This window comes from Amyelois transitella, chromosome 5, assembly GCF_032362555.1.
Source record: "Amyelois transitella isolate CPQ chromosome 5, ilAmyTran1.1, whole genome shotgun sequence".
NCBI classification, from domain to species: domain Eukaryota; kingdom Metazoa; phylum Arthropoda; class Insecta; order Lepidoptera; family Pyralidae; genus Amyelois; species Amyelois transitella.
This window is the reverse complement of record NC_083508.1, coordinates 1346079-1367808: the sequence shown is the minus strand read 5'-3', so window position 1 is coordinate 1367808 and position 21730 is coordinate 1346079. Positions and strand designations below refer to the sequence as shown.

Below are 21730 nucleotides of genomic sequence, written 5' to 3'. Positions count from 1 at the left end.
ATCTCGTAAAATATTTCATTTTTGAGATTCGCAGTTTGTTTTACTGTTCAGACGTGCAGTCCGTTTCTGTAGTGGCTATGGCCTGGCATAAAGTTAATACCTCCATTGAAAACGATTTTTAACCGATTTAAAGAAATAAGGTTTTCAATTCGCTTGTATCTTTTTTTCGACCGTAAAGTTTTATTAAGGGCGTTGTTAAATAAAAATAATAATAAAAAAATAGCCTTCAGCTACAAAAAATATAACTAAACGAACCTTTAAAATTTAGTGTGCAATTTAAGAAATCGTGTTAGCTCTACCTAAATCAAATATTTAAAATATAGGTAACTATTTAGCCGATTTGAATCAAAATTAAACAGACCCGTTTTGTTCGTTAGTCGTTTTCTACGACCTCTACAAAACACGGTATTAATTTACTCTTACTGAAAGTTACATGATTGACTTGAAAAAATTACGATGTGAGAGACTTATTAAGATGTCCAATATAGATCTGTGTGCCATATAACAACAGCCTATCGTAATCAAACGAGACAGTAAGTAATTTAAAAAAAAACTTCAAAATTACATAAACAATCTCATTTTCAATATTAAAAAAAACAACAATTCTATTTTACGGAGCTAATAAACGGCGCGAGGTCGCGTGGGGCGAACGGGGAAGAGTTCGGGGCGTAGTGTGGGGCAGCCCTATTACTTGGACCGAGGTAATGGCGTACGTGCATATTGCAATAGCCCATCTTGTGATTGGCTTTTTGAATTGCCCTTTTTTTACTATTAATTACCGCTACAGTTGCTATTAATTGCTTTTTTTAATGTGCTTATTATCTGTCTGCTAAATAATGGGTTCAGATCACGTAAAAACTGAGGGTGGACAAACTGTCTCTATATATATATATATATACAAAAGCATAAAATATTAAGCCATAATGACATGTAGCTTATCATATTAAGGCATATTGTGTTTTTTAAGTGTAACATTCTTTCGCAATTAGGATGATAGGTAGGTGGGTGTTTATAGGTGCCTACACATATAATGATTTTTCTTACTTTTATAAGCATAACTAACCTGCCGAAAAAATTATTATTATGCCACATTTATAATATGCCAATAATCAATTATGCCTTAGACCTATTATGTCAAAACATTGTCTGGTGACTAAATGAATGAGGTAAAATAATAACTAAACCTATGAACATAGGGTTTCTCCCATTTTGCCTGTGAACAAGTATACAGTTTAATGATAAAGAAAGAAGCCTTTTGCAAGACTGTTGGCTCTGTCTAGCCCGTAAGCGATAAAGATTTTTGGTTTGCCCATAGGCCCACTGTAAATAGAAATTAATATCAAGTGTAACAAGAATCCCAATTTTATAAGCCTATCCCTTAGTCGCCTTTTACGACATCCATGGGAAAGAGCAGGAGTGGTTCTATTCTTTTTTTTTTATTGGTGCGATGAGCTAGCAACCTGTCACTATTTGAAGGCCTATCAATCTTTTCAAGACTGCTGGATCTGTCTACCCCGCAGGGGATAAAGACGTGACTTTATGTATGTTTGTAACAAGCATTAGGTATTTAAAGTAAGGTGTAGATTAGAAATATCACAATTTTATATGTCACTATTTGAATCTCGAACCCATCATTAAGCCATGCAGCTGAATGAGGTCTTACAGTCTTTTCAAAACTGTTGTTGTAGAGTCTACACCATAAGGGATAAAAATGTGATTACATATATACATGTGTACATTTTTATATGTATATAATTATGTATGCAGATAAAAAATTCCTTCCCTATCATTACATATTCGCTCTTACATCTAGGGTTCTAAAAGTTTAATTTAAGTTATTAAATAAATACGTATAACTACGCTTACTGAAAAAAAAAAAATATATGGATGAGCATGCTGGCTACATATTAAATTTATTGTACTTGTATAGAAATTTATTTCAGCTGTATGCCTGTAAAGTGTGTAACAGGTGGACTTAATGCCATAGGGCATTTTCTGCCGGTCGAACCGTTGGAGCAAACTGAGATGTATGTACGGGTGATGCGTCATAAGTTAAATAATTTATTGCAGAGATTGTGAAAAAATTAGAAATACAAAGTGCCGTAGAAAGTATGTTTTGAATCAAAAACTTTTACCAACTGTTTCACAATCCTAAAAGAAAGTTTGTAAACTTGTAATTTTATAAACAATACTCACAAACCATTGAATTATCAAATCAGGATTCTCCTGGGATTGAAATAATATTACAGACAATAATCAAATATTGTTTTGTTTTCCTTTCTGTGTCTGACTATATGCACAAATCCAAACTAAACAGAATTATTAAGACTAAAAAAATGTTAAAACCATATGGGATAGGTTATGTTATTGTTTGGTAAATGCACTTTTCACTGAGTGACACTGATTGATATTGATGCAAAGAAAACACAAAAATATTTATTTTACCTTCGTCAAAAAAATGTGTTAATGTCACTGTCACACGTCACAAGAGATCACAAGTCGAATGGGTTACCAACAAGAGTTAGAAAAAATTGCAAAAATTTATGGAAAATGAAAAAAGGAAGATAAGCTAGAAGTTGGAAGATAAGCTTGATAGAGGCATTACATAACTAGAAATACGTAAGTTCAGCCCGTTTAAAAACTACAACTGTGAGCTGATCTGTAAGATCTGTAGGATTTTATGATACATGATTTAATGTATTAATAAATTAATGTACCTTTGTACCACAATTCCATCATGGCCTTTCAGTCGTTTCAAGATTGATGGCTCTGTTTACCCCGCAAGGGATATAGACGTGTTTACCTGTATATATATTTGTATGAATGCAGCTTAAAACAGAAGTATAATAATATTCGGGGAAACTTTAACTTTTATGCTTGAAATAATAAATAGCCGATTTATTTATTCTGTGACAATGACATGTGTTCTGTGTTTACGAAAGAAACTAACTTGCGTGAACTGAACTCTGTGATCACTTGGTTTGTGTTTATTTTCCACTTGATTTTTATTTATTTGTGAAATTTGATTGCTAATCAGTCGCATAATGTTTATTGTATAAAATAAACGTACATATAAATAATTCATTGCCCCCAGCGACTTGATAACGTACCTATCGCAGATTAATTCCTTTATTGCGCTCTGATAAACTATGTTATCGTTAATATAGCAAGTGAAAGTAAGAATTTGTTTTTATTAAAAATGGAAGGAAATAAGAAAATTGTTACCGAGGAGCAGTTGAAGAAGTATTTTCCAGATTTACCACCTGGTCCATTGGAGAAGTACAGGAAAATAGCATCATTTGACTGGCGACGAATGAAACTTGTTTATGAAAACTTGAACACAATAAATTTGAAAGTAAGCACCTAGCTTTAATTATTAAAGATAAATTTATTTGTGAATTCGTGCTGTGTGGTTCCCGGCACGAATACAAAAAGGAATAGGACTACTCCATCTCCTTCCCATGGATGTCGTAAAAGGCGACTTAAGGATAAGCTTACAAACTTGGGTTTCTTATTTTGGTGATGGGCTAGCAACCTGTCACTATTTGAATTTCAATTCTATCATTAAGCCAAAAAGCTCAACGTGGCCATTTAGTCTTTTAAAGAATGTTGGCTCTGTCTACCCCGCAAGGGATATAGACGTGACCATATGTATGTATGTTATTTGTGCAATATAACCAAATACCTGTAGCTTAATCAACATTTTGTGAATCTCTGTGTCAAAGTCTGTTTAAATTTCAGCATGAAATATGGACATTTATGGAAAACCACCCATTCTTCAAACACAGCGATGCTTCCTTGTCTTTGGATGAAGAAAGACACATCACAATCAAGAGGATGTATGCTATTTATGACAAGAATTTTATGCAGTATGAGAAGGTACATACATATAGTCACGTCTATATCCCTTGTAGGGTGGACAGAGCCAGTAGTCTGAAAACAGCTGAAAGGCCACGTTCAGCTGTTTGGCTTAATGATAGAATCGAGATTCAAATAGTAACAACTTGTTGCCAGCCCATTGCCTGCAAGAAGAATCCCAAGTAAATTATGTCAATTTATTATTCTCTTTATGGTTAAAACTTAATATTTTCTTAAGACCTTAGCCCACCACATCCATTATGTCGCCCTTCAGTCTTTTGGATACTGTTTGTCCTGTCTACCCCGTAAGGTATATAGACTTAATTATATGTAAATATGTGTGTACTGATAGCAACAATATGCCTGTAGTTTATTGACTGATAAATTAGAATAACACAATATTAAGTCATGGCCAACTGATTTAAATACAATGGCTTGATACAATCAAACTGAATATTACCATAAAATTATCACTTTTTGTGTATTTCTGCTTGTCATTACTATCTCTATATTAATAATAATGCTGCGGGTTCCCAGCACCAATAGAAAAAAAAGAAAAGGGCTACTCCATTTCATTACCAAGGATGTCATAAAAGGCAACTCCTTAGTCTCCTTTTAGATAGTCGATAGCCTTATAAACTTCGGATTCTTCTTTTAGGCGACGAACTAGCAACCTGTCACTAAATGAATCTGAATTCTATCATTAAGCCATACAGCTGAATGTGGACTGTCTGTTGGCAATGTCTATCCTGCAAGGGATATAGACTTGATAATATGTTCATAATTTTGTATTCCCATTTTTCAGCTATTGGAAGATCCCAAACTATATGCAGCCGACACCGAAGCTATGTTCATGTTTGACAGCTCCCTAGCTGTCAAACTGTCATTAACTTTCCGTATGTTTCAAAACGCCATCCAAGGTTCCGGAAGACCGCATCACTTTGATATCCTGGATGATTTGCAAGCGGGCAGGATTGGGGGATGTTTCGCCCTGACAGAGGTGTCCCATGGGTCGAATGCCAAAGGTATGAGGACCACTGCCACATACGTCCCGGAGAAGAGACAGTTTGTGCTTCACACACCAGACTTTGAAGCTGCCAAATTCTGGGTTGGGTGTATGGGTAAGCAAATAAAACTTTTCCATTTCAATATTAAAGTTATACGGGAGATAAATGTGTATGATGAAAGTTTATTCAACATGAAAAGACTGCACTCAAATTCCCAATAAAAAAATAATAATTTCATAATTATACAAGTTCCCAGGAACAATAGAAAAAAGAATAGGACCTATCCATTTCTTTCCCATGGACATCGTAAAAGGCCTATCAGTTTTCTCAAGACTGTTGATTCTGTCTACCCTGCATGTAAAATAGACTTGATTAGAATATTTATTTGCTTTATGTATATAGCTATGTATTACATGTATGTATTTGAATGTGTGTTTTGTTTACAGGTAAATGCGCTACTCACGCGATAATTTACGCCCGTCTGATATCAAAGGGCAAAGACCACGGTCTGCACACGTTCGTGGTGCCTCTCCGAGACCCCAAGACCTTGAAGCCGTACCCCGGCGTGATAGTTGGGGATATTGGCGAGAAGATAGGGTTGAATGGAGTTGATAATGGGTAAGATCTCATTGCTCATATGGAAAAGAGTAGGGACTTGCTACTACGGAATTGTAAATTAAATCCATTTTATTTTAAAGGTAAATCTATACTTATATGTATTATAAAGCTGAAGAGTTTGTTTGTTTGATCGCGCTAATCTCAGAAACTACTTACTGGTTCTAATTGAAAAATTATATTTTCGTTGAATTGACCATTTATCGAGAAAGGCTATATGTCATCACAATGCAACTATAAGGAGCAAAGAAATAATGGAAAATGTGAAAAAAACGGGGAAAATTATTTATCCTTGAGGGCTTCAATGATGCCCAAAATAACTATTCCACGCGGATGAAGTTGCGGACACAGCTAGTTAATTAATAAATATATATATATGAGACACATTGCACAGATGTTGAGAGACACTTACCCAACGATACTATATGATATAAAAAATACTTATAAAGACACATCCAAGACCTAACCTAACAGAGAAAGTTCGTTTCTTATCATATCCCGGTCGGGATTCGAACCCAGGACTTCCAGTCACAGACAAGCTTACAACCGCAGAGCAATGTATTCTCTCGTCCACATATCTTTTCTAATTCTAAGTTTGAATTATTGTGAAGTTGACGTTATTGAAAAAAATGCTGCAATGTAGTTTGTTTCTTAGTGAAGTTCGAAATTTCCCATCACAATAAATAAAAAAACTAATTTTAATTTAATTATGGAGGTCTGACATGAGTGGCATACAAACTGTTTGACTTAAAACTATTTCCCCCCCACAGTTTCGTTATATTCAACAACTACCATTTACCGAAGGAGGTTGCGTTGGACAAACTCGGCGGGGTGGACGACAACGGTGACTACAGGACCCCATTTAAAGACCCCAGCAAGAGGTTCGGGGCTTCCATGGGGATTTTGTCAGGTAAATGATAATTAACTAACTGACATAACTGACAGATATAACTAACTAACATGATTAACTAACTACTATGACTAACTAACATAACTAACAAGCATAACTAACTAACATGATTAACTTACATAACTAACTGATATAACTAACTAACATGACTAACTAACACAACTAATTAACATAACTAACATAACTAAAAAACATGACTAACTAACATAACTAACTAACATGTGGAAAAACGGGGAAAATTATTCATCCTTGAGGGCCTCAAAGGCCTCAATGATGCCGAAAATAACTATTCCACGCGGACGAAGCCGCGACTTCTTCCGCACAGCTAGTATAATATAAACTTACAGATTTTTTTTAATACATATATAAAAGTACTGCTTAAGGCCCATAAATTTTTATACGCCTTAAGCAGTACTGCTTAAGGCCCATAAATTTTTATACGCCTTAAGCAGTACTTGTGTCCTCAACATAAATCAATAACTGAAAGAATCTAAAAATCTTTTTATTTTTTTATTTTCAGGTGGCCGCGTTCACATCACAGGCATAACAACGACATACCTCCAGAAAGCGATCGTGATCGCTGTCAGGTACTCGGCCGCGAGGAAGCAGTTCGGTCCCGATGGCTCTGATGAGGAATTACCGGTTTTGGAGTATCAACAACAGGTAGGCATTGTTCATTAGTATAGAGTACTCGGTTGACCGAGATTTGCTCGGTCTACCAGAGATGGCGCTGATATAGTTTCTTAAAACGCGGTTTTTAAAATGTTTATATATCTTGGGAACCGAGCTTTTCTCGAACCTAGGACTTTGATAAATCGATTCCTTGAGCCGAAAAGCCCCTAATCTGTAACTTTCATGAAAATCGTTGGAGCCGTTTCCGAGATACTGATTATATATATACAAGAATTGCTTGTTTAAATATGTATGTATATTAGATATTGTTGAATAGGTATTGCATCTTCATGCTTTTAATAGACAATGTTCTTTGTCATATTTGGATTTGGATTGCAAAATATGGTGTTTATCTTAGTTACCATGTATATCATCTAATAGAAAAATGTTTTAGCCCTTTACTTGCGATATATATTTTTCTCCCCTTACTATTAATATAGACATTTTGTAAGATAATCCCCGTGTGCTATTTCGTGATTGTCGTAGGAATCGCGCATAAGTGCATATCGCAATCTTTTACGGGGTCGACAGAGCCAGTACAGAAGTAGTAAATATAATTATTATACTTTTGTATACGTCATTAAGCGATAACTTATATCGTATTTTGAAAATCATTCATTTATATAATCACGTCTATACCTATAACGTATAGTCTCTTCAAGACTGTTGGCTCTGTCTACCCCGCAAGGAATATAGACGTGACTTTTCTATGAATATGAATATTTTTTATTTCCAGCAAATTAGGCTGCTACCATACTTGGCTGCGACATACGCCATGAAGATATTCTCAACTTGGCTCGCCGAAACTCATGTTGGGATGATAATAAGCAGTTTGATGGCAGGTCAGTAGTTAGTTTAATATTAATTACATACATACATATCATCATATTTTATATATATGTGTAAGATTATACATATTTTTTTTCTTTTCTCCTCGGATGAGGGTTAATTTTCTTCTAACATAGAAAGAAGATAGATATATAGAAGTGGTTACCTAAATGGAAAAGTAAACTTTCGGGTTATTCGGCAGGTATCAAGTATGGTAACATTTTGTAGAAGACTAGCTGTGCTCGCGACTCCGTCCGCGTGGAATATTTATTTTGGGCGTCATTGAAGCCCTCAAGGGTGAATAATTTTCCCCGTTTTTTTCACATATTCCATTATTTCTTCGCTCCTAATAGTTGCAGCGTGAAGTTATATAGCCTAAAGCCTTCCTCGATAAATGGTCTATTCAACACAAAAAGAATTTTTCAATTCGAACCAGTAGTTCCTAAGATTAGCGCGTTCAAACAAAAAAACTCTTCAGCTTTATAATATTAGTAAAAATGAAGAGTGTACCGTGGAGACATTAATGTACTTAGTCTTCGCGCGAGGGTCTTTGGTATAATACCTACCAGATATTATTAAGTATCTATTTATTTTTATATTCCCATGGATGTCGTTAAAGGCGACTAAGGGATAGGCTTACAAACTTGGGATTCTTTTTTAGGCGATGGGCTAGCAACCTGTCACTATTTGAACCTCAATTCTATCATTAAGTCAAATAGCTGAACGTGGCCTGCAGTCTTTTCAAGACTATTGGCTCTGTCTACCCCGCAAGGGATATAGACGTGACCATATGTATGTATGTACCTATTTATTTTTAGAATCGGACAATTTGGCGGCGAATCGTGGTGTAGAAATGCACGCTTTGTCCTCGGCCGTGAAGCCAATCTTCGGCTGGACGGCCAGAGACGGCATTCAGAACTGTCGCGAGGCATGCGGGGGACATGGCTATTTGAAAGGTAAATAAATAATAAATAAATAAATAAAAAAATAATAAATAAAAAATAAATAAATAAAAAATAAATAAATAAAAAATAAATAAATAAAATAAAAGGAGGTAGGAGGTGTACCTCTTTTTGTAATAGACCAGCTGTGCCCGCGACTTCGTCCGCGTGGAATAGTTATTTTGGGCATCATTGAAGCCCTCATAATTATACCTATTCTTTTTTCTATTGGTGCCTGTTTCATATAGGAATTTATGAAATAAAACACATTCGAGCTTCGGTTGCATGATGACGCCATCCCAAATCATCTTGACAATGACATTGACACCCATAGATAATTAATCATATGACACAGTGCAGGGAACCACACGGCACATTAATAAAAAAAATTGGCATAGTACACTTATAAAAGTTAGTATTTAATTTTATAATTTTTTTTATCAGCCGCGTGTATAGGCAATCTTCGAAACGATAATGACCTTTTCTTTTTTCTATTGGAGCCGGGAACCACACGGCACATTAATAAAAAAATTATCATACACTTATAAAAGTAGTTAATTTTATAAACTTGTTTCTTTTTTTTATCAGCCGCGGGTTACAGCGATCTTCGAAACGATAATTACCTATTCATTTTTCTATTGGTGCCGGGAACCACACGGCACATTAATAAAAAAATTATCATACAATTTTAAAAGTATTTCATTTTATAAACTTGTTTCTTTTTTTTTATCAGCCGCGGGCATCGGCGATCTTCGAAACGATAATGACCTATTCTTTTTTCTATTGGTGCATACACTTATAAAAGTATTTAATTTTATAAACTTGTTTCTTTTTTGTGCCGTGTGGTTCCCGGCACCAATACGAAAAAGAATAGGACCACTCCATCTCTTTCACATGGATGTCGTAAAAGGCGACTAAGGGATAGGCTTATAAAATTGCGATCCTTTTTTTTAGGCGATGGGCTTGCAACCTGTCACTATTTGGATTCTCAATTCCATCATTAAGCAGAGCAGCTGAATGTGGCCATTCAGTCTTTTCGGGACCATTGGCTCTGTCTACCCCGCAAGGGATATAGACGTGACTATATGTATGTATGTATGTATGTTCTTTTTTTTTTATCAGCTGCGGGCATCGGCGTTCTTCGAGACGATAATGACGCGAATTGCACTTACGAGGGTGAGAACAGTCTTCTGTTGCAACAAGCCAGCAATTGGCTGCTGAATGTGTGGAGAAGAAGAATAAATATAACACCGGACGACGCACCGTTGGGATCGCTCAAGTTTTTGGAGAATTCTGATGTTGTTTTGTTGGATGAGAAATGTAAATGGTATAGCGTGGATGATCTTGTTGAACCGGAAAGTAAGTTTGTATTAATTTATTATTTTTAATAAAAATATTTTGTCAATTTGTTTCTCAATGTGTGGAGAAGAAGTGGAAATGTAATTCCAGATGATGCGCCATTAGGATTTCCGAAGTATTTGGACAGTACTAATATTTTTTTGGATGAGATGAGATCTTGTCCCGTGTGGTTCCCGGCACCAATAATAAAAATAATAGGACCACTCCATCTCGTTCCCATGGATGTCGTAAAAGGCGCCTAAGGGATTGACTTATAAACTTGATGTCTTCTTTATTATAAACGTGGCCTATCATTCTCTTCGAGACTGTTGACTCTGTCTACCCCGCAAGGGATATAGACGTGACTATATGAATGAATGAATTAAATATTTTTTCAGATCTAATCAACATGTACAAATGGCTGACGGCGTACGTTCTCAAAATGACCGCAGAAAAAGTGGACAAATTGAAAAACGCGGGAAAAAATAACTTCGAAGCGAAAAACGATTCGCAGTCATACAACGCGGTCACTCTATCTGTTGTCTATGGAGAGGTGAGATTGAAATTTTTAAATGCAAATGTAAGATAGAATAAGTTGGATAAAAATTCACAAACAAAGAAATGTGTTATGTGCCGTGTGGTTCCCGGCACCTATAAAAAATAAGAATAGGACCACTCCATCTCGTTGCCATGGATGTCGTAAAAGGCGGCTAAGGGATAGGATGTCTAAGTCGCAAGGGATAAAGACGTGATAATATGAATGTATGTAAGTAGTGTTATTCAGAGTAAGAGAAGTAAAAATCATTTTAAAAATGATACAAAATAGGAGAGGGAATGTGATAGGCCATTTAATCAGATATGAAGATTTTTTTATACTATAGTTAAAGGAAAAATTAATAGAATGAGAGGAAGACCAAGAATAAACCGTCAAGCAAAAAGTAAACATAACAACATATCGACAAATTAAAAAAAAATCAGATAAATGATATGAACGGAAAACTGTCTTCTTGTCTTAAAACGACTGAAATTGCGATATTTTTAAAAAAAAACACGCCATTAAATTCCAAATAAAATAAAACAAAAATGAATTTTAGTTTATTTTATTTATTTTTTCATAATATTTATGTTCATAAATATTATGAAAAAATAAATAAAATCAAGGAAAATAAATACAACTGGAACTAATACTTAGTCGATACTTTGTACAAGGGCATCATTAATTTCTGAAAAAAGATCTTTCAATACCTTTTTAACTTTTTGTTTCAGAATTACGTCCTCAACCATTTTTATAAGACCGCTGCGGCGTTCGAAGACGCGGCGTGTAGGAGTGTTCTTCTAAGACTGGTCTCTTTGTACGGAGCATTTTTACTAGAGAAACATCTTGCGACGCTGTATATTGTAAGTTCTTTTATTTTTAATGTTTTTGTCATAGAAAATATTTCTCTGTATGTATGTAAGCGTTAATCTCGGAAAGTTTTTTGTTCATTTTGTTCATGTTTGAAATATTGGAAAGAGAGTTTTCTAAGGAAGGTTTATATCTATGAATGCTACCCGTGCAAAGCAGACGCGAGTCGCTAGTCTAGGTATAAGGTACCATGTTAACCATTTATGAGATCTTGTATGTGAGAGGCAACGAAAGACGGTGATTTTATAAACAAAAATATTCAACAATGTAGGCTTAGACACCTGTACAACTGTACCTACATAATCGTTTTATTTCCAACTATTTTTTTTATAAATGTTGAGCCGCGTGCTTCCCGGCACTAATAAAAAAAAGAATAGGACTACTCCATCTCTTTCACATGAATGTTTTAAAATGCGACTAAGAAATTAAATCTCAATTCCGTCATCAAGCCAAAAAGCTGAACGTGGACCTTTCAAAAAAACTTACGTATATTCCTACGAAAGTTATAGCAAGTAACAAAAAAGCAAATCCTCTCGTTTCAGGGTGGATATTTCACCGGAGACCAGGGTCTGCGTCTTCGCGATGGTATACTCAAATTGTGCGAACAGATACAACCGGACGCGGTGTCACTGGCGGACACGTTAGCGCCTCCGGACTGGTGTTTGAGATCTGTTCTGGGAATGTCGGATGGAGAGGTGAGATTACATACAAACTAACAAGCAAGCAAACACGCAAACATACAATAATGTCTTTATGCTTGGGTAATGCTAGAATAGAATAGAATAGATTTATTTCAAATGCGAGGGAAGGGATTAAGGGATAGGCTTACAACCTTGGGATTCTTTTTTAGGCGATGGGCTAGCAACCTGTCACTATTTGAATCTCAATTCTATCATCCTATTATACTATTATAAAGGCGAAAGTTTGTATGGATGTTTGTTACTCTTTCACGCAAAAACTACTGAACCGATTACCATGAAATTTGGTATGTAGGTAGCTGAAGACCCAGAATAACACATAGACTTTTTATCCCAGAGTTCCCGCGGGATTGATAGGGTTTCCATGCGGACGAAGTCGCGGGCGGCCTCTAGTTAAGCCATATAGCTGAATGTGGCCATTCAGTCTTTTCAAGACTGTTGGCTCTGTCTACCCCGGAAGGGATATAGGCGTGACCATATGTATGTATGTATGTTATTTCAAATGCCTATCATCAGTCTTTTCAATTTTTGCATGGAGAGGTGAGAACAAACAAGCAAGCAAGCAACACACAAACACGCAAACATACAATCATGTCTTTATGCTTGGGGAATGCTAGAATAGAATAGATTTATTTCAAATGCGAGGGAAGGGATTGAGGGATAGGCTTACAACCTTGGTATTCTTTTTTAGGCGATGGGCTACCAACCTGTCACTATTTGAATCTCAATTCTATCATTAAGCCAAAAAGCTGAATGTGGCCATTCAGTCTTTTCAAGACTGTTGGCTCTGTCTACCCCGCAAGGGATATAGACGTGACCATACATATATATGTATGTAGATTAATTTGATAGATAACACGTGAAGAGGTAACAAACAAACTTACTTTCGCATTTCTAATATATGTTGGGATGTATTTATGGATATGGATAAAAATTCTGATTTTTGTTTTTAATTTCAGGCATACAAACACATCCAGAACCAAGTGATGACGTATCCTGGGGCTCTGACACGGCCGCACTGGTGGAGGGACGTTGTCTACTGGCGGTCGTATGTTCCTGCTAAAATATAGCATATTTTCTTATACATATCATATATTATTATACAGGGACCAATTTTATTTAAATATTGTATACAATTTTTCATTGAGTGCATTTTATAAAACATTTTTGAACAATCTTAACTATGCTTTAAGAAAATAGTTTAAGTAACGATGAATTTATTAAGTTTTTATCTATGCTGATATATTTTTATGTGGTTGGGAAATGCTGAAATATATATTAATTTTTATGAATTTTTACACTTGTTTCAATAAATTATTTTGATATTTAATAAAGTTTCATTTAAAACCAGTCCTGACGACCATTTATAAGATAGTATTGTGAAGTTTCGTTAGTGCCGTGTGGTTCCCGGCACCAATAGAAAAAAGAATAGGTCCTCCCCATCTCTTTCCCATGGATGTCGTAACAGGCGACTAAGGAATAGGCTTACAAACTTGGGATTCTTTTTAGGCGATGGGCTAGCAACCTGTCACTATTTGAATCTCAATTCTATCATTAAGCCAAATAGTTGAACGTGGCCGTTCAGTCTTTTCAAGACTGGTGGCTCTGTCTACCCCGCAAGGGAAATAGACGTGACCATATGTATGTATGTATGTAGTTTCGTAAGTTAAACTCATCAAATATGCAGCAATCTAATTACTTACTTTGATTACTACAAAACAGAATCTTCTGTAATTGGTTGTACATATTCAATGAGACTTGCCAATCAATCACTCAGATATAATTCGTTAAGTTCACTTTTTCTCTACGTAGGTACGTATATATTAAGAATATACCCGCATTAATTGAACTTATTTGGTACAGTTGTTTTATAAATGTTGGATTTTTAGTAGATGATAATCTTAAACGTAAGAGGGGTCGCTTTTGGAGAAAAAAAAAACAGATATACTAAAAAATTTACTTAGCGAATGGATGTACCTAAGTATTTTTACGAGTAAAATACAAAGTGAACTAAAAGTCCTTTGACTTCGGGTATAAGATCGCGTTCAGGATAAGATGGACTAGTTATTGCTTCGAGTTTCGCTCCAGTTGGAATACATACATACAATCACGTTTATATCCCTTACGGGGTAGACAGAGTCAACAATTTTGAAGACTGATAGGCCACACTCAGCTTTAGCCCAATGAAATTCTCCCAGTTAGAACTTTCTGATAAATATCAATAAATCGAAATGATGTTTTCTGTCGTGATGAAAATGTTTATTTTTAATTTTTTACTGTTCGGGGTGTAAGTATGAGATTTCAATAGGTATTTACTTACATATCTTTATTGGTACCTTACTATAGATTCGTCATCCTACAGGCAATTATTCTGGTTACGACATAATATATTATACATTACGAGTAACTATCTTGTTCATAACAGCGTACAGTTCCATTCACGGGCTCAAATTTATTTTCGCGCCATAAATAAATTACTTCTGCACATCGTTGTAACCTTGGGGGTATCGACTTAATTATAAATAATAAATAAACTCAAAAAAATATATTATATTATTTTATGTCAATGGGTAAGGTACACATATTATCTACTTCTCAGTCAGTCCAGTGTTACATTTCTTTTTAATTCAGCTCAGCCAAACTATCTCCCATCATAAAAGATATACACGAGAGCAAAGACCTACAGTTAGTCTTGATAGACATGCTGAACGGCTTAGCTAGACGACATGATGTTACTTGCGTCGCTGTCATATGTGATACTGTATATTTGAATGTGTTCGAAGGAGCCATGTTTAAGAGAATACGGTCTGTCCCTATGGTTATGGTAAGTTTATTTGTTTTAACTCATCAGTTCTTAGATCACTAATAGGTGTATGTAGTTTGGTTTCTTTTTCCTATTTAGCGTTAATAGATATGGAGTGCTTTTATAAAATATTGATTGGGATTTTATCAACATTCTGTATAGACCTAGTAACATTATTTTATTCAATTTGAAACATAAATAATGGTGGGCCAATGAGGAGTCCTTGAGGTGTTCCCAATTTATTTCCCAGTTTTTTTTTTATCAGAACACTAAGTTATGTTCGTTATTACCTTATTAGACTGTAATGCGTATCTTAATTAAATTTGTCTTTATAGTCACAGATTATATAACAATAGAATAAAAATAATTTTTTGACCGTTTTCACATACCATTTCTTCTGAAAGGACTTACCCACAAACATGTTGTATCGCCATAAATTAGTTTACCGCTAACACTGTATTTACAATTGCACTTTTAGACAGTAGTGGAGGAATATGAAGACCTATTGTCGCCTAACTTTGACACTTTGGAGTCCTTGCGAGAAGCAAGAAGAGATGGGTGCAATTTTTATATCATACTTTTGGCCAATGGTCTTCAGGTCAGCAGGCTATTGCGATTTGGTGACAGGTACTAGATTATATTTCTTAGTTATAATCAACGCTTATGAAATATTTATTATATTCAATGCTGAAGTTAAAAGTTTACAAATAAATGCCAAATAGTTAATCAACAGTACAATTAACTTAAGGCCCTATTCTAATGGGCGATGCAATAGGAAAAAAGAGGAATAATGTCATGTTTAAAATTTACGTAATATGTATGTATACATATAATATTATTAATTTAATCACAATACTATCAGTTAGGTAAGTATATATTTCCAACTCAAGTCACAAGCCTTGATCTATTCCAGATATAGAATTCTCGACACCAGAGCTAAATACGTGATGCTTCATGACTACAGACTCTTCCATAGTGACCTTCACTACCTTTGGAAACGCATCGTCAACGTTATCTTCCTCCGATACCACAGCAAAATCACCGGAGTCCTTAAAAGCAAAGCCTGGTTCGACCTGTCCACTGTTCCATTTCCAAACCCTATCAAAACCGTTTTTGTTTCTCGACGAGTCGATATTTGGAAGAACGGCAGGTTTCATTATAACAGGTATTTATTGTAACTGGTAATTATTTTCTTGCCACGTAATAATTTCTTCTTTACATGGGTCTATATATGTATGTAAGTAAATTGGAATCAGCTAAAGCGCCATCTTTCTCTAGTACTTACCATAATAAAATCTTTAGAGATCTTCAACACTACGATTTATTTAACTTTTATATCGTCTTCTTCTACATAGTCTTCTAAACAGTCTTTCTAATTCATAGAGTTATACTTAAAAGGACTACATTAGCTAATTGAGACCTTTATAATGCGTCGTGAAGATGATTTACTGCATTGATTCTTTTAAAAAATATATGTGTCATTCTATTCTAGGGGTTAGTATATTAATAATCTCAAATAATGCATTTTGGTTTGGGTTCTACAAAGATCATTTTTATGTCTAAGGTATTTTATATTTTGTAAAAATGTACCTAATCAAGTCATATTATAATTTTATGTTTATAGAACTCTATTTGCTGATAAGACTAGCAACTTGAACGGGGAGGCTCTGAACGTGGTCTATTTGGACCATGTGCCCTCGGTCGTTATAACGAAAATGAATGAGTCCAACAAAGTCAGTGGCGTCGAGATTGAAGTGAGTAATTTGTAGAATAACCTGCAATTATTATAAGCTTATTAATTTCAGTGTAGCTACCTTCACACTTCATTATGTAGGTATATCACGCACCGATCATGGTGACTCATAAATTATTTCTAGACAAGTATCAAAAATGTTACCAAACAGCAAACACCCTTTTCTTTTTCAAGTAGGTAGTCATCTATCTGAATTTAGAAGAAGGATGTGCGTTCAGTTTTCTTTGGTGCCCAAATTATTTGTTCACTAATTGTTGCCCGCGACTTCGTCCACGTAAATTTCGAGTTGAATCTTGATCATACAGTCAGATGCAGACAAAAAATGTAAAAAAAATTCTTCATCCGTTTCAGTCAAAATATTAAACGTACAGACAAAATATTTTTACTGTTTTTGTTTTTTATGTATAGATTATTTTTCCATCAGATGGACCGTAAGCATAGATATTTATTGGAAACAATCATGTAATCATTGGTATTATAGTTAATTTGAAATTCTTACTTCCTTAATACCAGATTCTCAACACCCTATCCCAGCAAATGAAGTTCAAACCCAAACTTTACCAGCCCAGCAACATTGAGTTTCACAAATGGGGTGAAAAGCAATCTAACGGCTCATTCTCTGGCCTTCTCGGTGAAATGGTTAACGGGAAAGCTGACATGGCCCTGGGTAACCTGCAGTACAATCCTTACCATTTGGAGCTGACCGACTTGAGTATACCGTACACATCGCAATGTTGGACCTTTTTGACACCAGAGGCGCTGACGGATAACTCTTGGAAGACGCTTATTTTGCCTTTCAAGTGAGTTTACACTAACTGCTCTTTAAGTTTTAGGGCTATTACAATGAGGGTATCTTCATGATCTTATGGCCTTTTCCTTAAAGATGGACCAGGATACACCAGTGGGGAAGTCAGGCAACATTTCATATCAACTTGGAGAAACTGCCATGTGGCCTCCTTCATCGTGTTTACAGGGCAGTCGGTCTCGACTTAGCTCATATTTACTCATGCCAATATCTGAAAATGCAAGTTTTTTTCTCTAGCCTGTCCTAACTTCCATTCCTGTATGGTGGTAGATAATAGGCGTACCTATTCCGGGCTTTTTTCGGAAAAAAATACGGGATATAAAGGATTTTTACTTTTGTTTTCAGATTGTACATGTGGATAGCGGTACTTTTAGTTCTGTTGATAACTGGGATCATTTTCTACGGTCTCGCTAAATACTACATGAACCTACAAGAACTTAAAAAAGAGAAACAATTCGTCAAGTCCAATAAAAATGTGCAAAAGCAGGAAGACGACCTTGGTTTGTATTTCATTTTATTTTGCTCTCGATTTTTTACTCGTGATACCTAGGTGGTCATCATTATTACTTGTAACATAGCGTATTGAGTTCATCCTTCAATACGAATATTTTAAAAATATAATATTTTTTGATAACAAAAAACTCAAAAATGTCTGGACCGATAATGATGATATACCTCACCTCTGTGCCAAATCTTCAGGAGTAACATTATATTTGTTTATAAATATTACATACAATTGTTTATTATTAATCAGAAAAGTACTAATAATAAATATACCTAATTAAATAATTTAAACTAATATTAATTATTTTATAATAATAAAAAAAAAAAAAAAAACTATTCTAAATAACATTAGGTATTTTTACTGTTTGCAAGGGAGCTAAATTGATTCGATCGATTGACTCGACAGTCTTTTGTGCGGGGGAAAAAAGATTGTCGTGGATACAATTTGTGATATTGTTTGATCTTCACATTCTTACACAACAGTAGAGTGCCGAGATCTACAAAAAATTACAAAACATGAACTGATAATATCTAACTTCATATTGCAACTTTCAAGTGCCTGCCAAACTTTTAAATCCTACTTGAATGATTGCTGTATTGATATATATCCAATCGGTTTCTTGAACGTCCATTCCCTTGTCCGTATAATGTGAATAACCTTTACCTTGCAAATTAACTCTATTTGCAGACGAGAAACCCGTCGGGCTGTACTTGTTTGGTGAAATAATTAACAGCATCCTATATACATACGGAATGTTACTCGTCGTGTCCCTCCCGAAGCTGCCCACGGGATGGTCCATCAGACTCCTGACTGGATGGTACTGGTTATACTGCATCCTTCTTGTAGTCTCATACAGGGCCAGTATGACAGCCATCTTAGCTAACCCAGCTCCTAGGGTGACCATAGACACGATAAAAGAATTAGTGGACAGCAAAGTTACGTGCGGTGGTTGGGGTTTAGAAACGAAGAAATTCTTCGAGAAATCATCAGACGAAACTCAAAAAATTGGAGAGAGATTCGAAATAGTCGAAGATCCGTTCGAAGCAGCGAATAAAATAGCTAAAGGCACCTACGCTTATTACGACAATAAGGATTTCCTCAAATATTTGAGTGTAAAAAGGAGGAATTCTCTGATGAATTTGGACAAAGCTGTTAATGTTACCAGCAATGAGACTGAAACTGTTAGTACTGATATTGAGAGAAACTTACACATCATGGCTGATTGTGTAGTAAATATACCAATTTCTATAGGGTTCCACAAGAATTCACCATTGAAGCCCTTAGCTGATATTTATTTAGCAAGAATTGTTGAAGTAGGTCTCGTGGAGAAATGGCTGAATGATGCTATGCACCCTATAAGAGTTCTGGAAACAAATGAAAATGAAATCAAAGCCTTAATGAATCTGAAAAAACTTTATGGAGCATTCATAGCCCTAGCTATTGGATATTTTCTTAGTCTAGTTAGTCTTATTGGTGAACTGATACATTGGCATTGTTTTGTAAAAAAGGATCCACAATTTGACAAATACGCTTTGGATGTCTACTATTCAGCTAAAAATAAAAAACAATATTAAATCCAAAAATGTATTTAAACTATTCACTTTCATCATGATCATCTAATATTTATGTTAATAATTCAATAAATAACTAGTTCAGTCAATTGTCTTTCATTACAGTCTAAATATACATGGCAGTTTTGTTGTTTTTACCTCTAAAAAACTTTATATATCAACCTCATCAAATGTGTCTCATCACAATCATAGAAGATAAAGGTAAAGTCAACAGCATACCAGCCTTCCCAAATTTAATCTAAACTTTGTCACAATATAAGGTAACTTGATATGCAGTTAACTGTACTTGGAATCTGGCTTTTAATTTAGAAATTTTGTATTACAACATTCATAATTATATTACAATGGCGACATAAATTAAACGATAAATTCATTCTACAATGCCCGCATTATTTTTGTACATTCACAAACATTGGCACGGCACCATCGGGAGCATTTTCCACAATCCAGGGATGGGTAAGAACATCAGGCAATTGCAACCTTTGTTCAGGATTGATCACTAACAACTTCCCCATAAGGTCCTTAGCTTTTTCAGACACAAACTCAGGATACTTTATGATCACATATCGAATTTTTTTATAGGTCTGATGAGTATCCCTGGCATCAAATGGAGGCAAACCAACCAACAGTTCGTAGCACAGAACGCCGAGACTCCAAATGTCAACTGCATAACTATGTGGCTTTCCTTCAATCATCTCCGGCGATAAATAGTCCAAAGTACCACAAAGTGTCATTCTCCTTGAAGATGGAGAGTGCACCGACCAACCAAAGTCAGCAATTTTCAGCTCCCAATTGTGTCCTATCAACAAATTCTCCGGCTTAATATCACGATGAATAACTTTTTTGGAATGGCAATATATCAGAGCCTTCGTCAAATCCCTGACGTAAATAGCAGCAGTTCTCTCGTCGAAGCGACTGTGTTCCTTTAACAACTTGTAGAGGGCACCTTGTTTAGCGTATTCAAGAATTAAGTAAACCCGTTTCTCGTCATGAAAATATCCGTACATGCGCAATATATTTGGGTGACGTAGACGACATTGAATCTCAACTTCACGACGAACCTGGTGTTCTATTTCAGAATCCATAATCTGGCTTTTGAAGAGCACCTTCAATGCTACGACATATTGAGATTTTTTCTCGCGAGCCAAATAAACATTTCCGAATTTACCTTTGCCGAGTGGACGCCCTAAATCAAAGTCTGACAGAGTCCATGACTTCGCTTTCTTGTCATCTTTTTTAATAGGTATTTCTGGCTTGCCTGGCTGTTCTTTGTTTTCGTTTACGTTAACTCTGGAGCTGGTTTGCAGAGGGCGGCTTACGGGCACGGCTGGCACCTTGAAATTATCCATTTTTTGCGCGTTGATGGGGCATCCACAGGCGGACCGACCAGCGGCTGCCAGATGATTCTCCTTGTAACTACAACCACATTTAGAGCTTATCATAGTCACAAAGTAATGTCAAAGTTGTATCTGGCTTGAGGTGTTTATTCTATTCACAATGGCTACTGTTCCGCATGTATTTTTTTCTGATTGATTATTCGAATTCCCATCAGCAACAGGCTAAAAAATCAAAGTTTTGAAATAACGTATTTTAGAGATGTCAAATGAACTGAAGAACCTAATGTCAATGCCAGTACAAATTTTCTTTTTCCTGTTGCCATATAAATATCAGAATTAGTACTTTTTCAGAATTTCATACTTTGAAAGAAAGAAAGAAAGAAAGAAAAATCTTTATTACGATAACATATGTGATGATTGTAACACTGTCTGAATCTAAAATCAACAAAGTTTATGGATTAATTTTAAATTATTGGAAATGAAATGTAATCACAGAATATTATGTTTCGTTATTTTTTATCACGATGATTTATTGGATTAAAAAGTACCTATCATTAATTTTAGTCAATATGTAAGAGTGCTTTAATTAATGCTGTCATTTAAATGCCACTTGAGCAACAAAATATTATATGTTGAATTTTTATTTGTTGAAAGTTTATTACAATTAGGTAATTAGTGATGGTA

The 21730-nt window shown here is 35.2% G+C and overlaps 4 protein-coding genes across 4 annotated transcripts in view; 2 read left to right on the top strand and 2 right to left on the bottom strand.

The window, feature by feature from the left end:
• LOC106139094 (beta-1,3-glucosyltransferase) overlaps nt 1-2369 on the bottom strand; it is a 29805-nt gene extending 27436 nt beyond the window's left edge. Inside the window, exon 1 of the mRNA XM_013340464.2 lies at nt 2197-2369. Coding sequence (XP_013195918.2) covers nt 2197-2203 — 7 coding nt within the window. The 5' untranslated portion in view covers nt 2204-2369. The remainder of the gene's footprint in view (nt 1-2196) is intronic.
• Nucleotides 2370-2909: 540 nt separating this feature from the next.
• LOC106138120 (peroxisomal acyl-coenzyme A oxidase 3) lies at nt 2910-13551 on the top strand. Its single transcript, XM_013339173.2, has 13 exons — nt 2910-3355; nt 3742-3879; nt 4664-4979; nt 5312-5483; nt 6251-6390; nt 6911-7053; nt 7799-7904; nt 8709-8846; nt 9954-10190; nt 10568-10722; nt 11436-11567; nt 12117-12269; nt 13232-13551. The coding sequence occupies exons 1-13, from the start codon at nt 3200-3202 to the stop codon at nt 13340-13342; spliced, it is 2097 nt and encodes a 698-aa protein (XP_013194627.2). The 5' UTR covers nt 2910-3199; the 3' UTR covers nt 13343-13551.
• A 1287-nt stretch (nt 13552-14838) lies between these two features.
• Nucleotides 14839-19712, top strand: LOC106137674 (glutamate receptor ionotropic, kainate glr-3). The gene is made up of 8 exons (XM_060954826.1): nt 14839-14842; nt 14909-15096; nt 15554-15702; nt 15989-16240; nt 16700-16829; nt 17342-17628; nt 17979-18133; nt 18826-19712. Exons 1-8 carry the CDS (start codon nt 14839-14841, stop codon nt 19710-19712), a joined length of 2052 nt encoding a protein of 683 aa, XP_060810809.1.
• Nucleotides 19632-21297, bottom strand: LOC106138213 (uncharacterized). The gene has a single exon (XM_013339309.2). The coding sequence runs from the start codon at nt 21149-21151 to the stop codon at nt 20099-20101; it is 1053 nt and encodes a 350-aa protein (XP_013194763.2). The 5' UTR covers nt 21152-21297; the 3' UTR covers nt 19632-20098.
• Between the last annotated feature and the right edge of the window lie 433 nt (nt 21298-21730).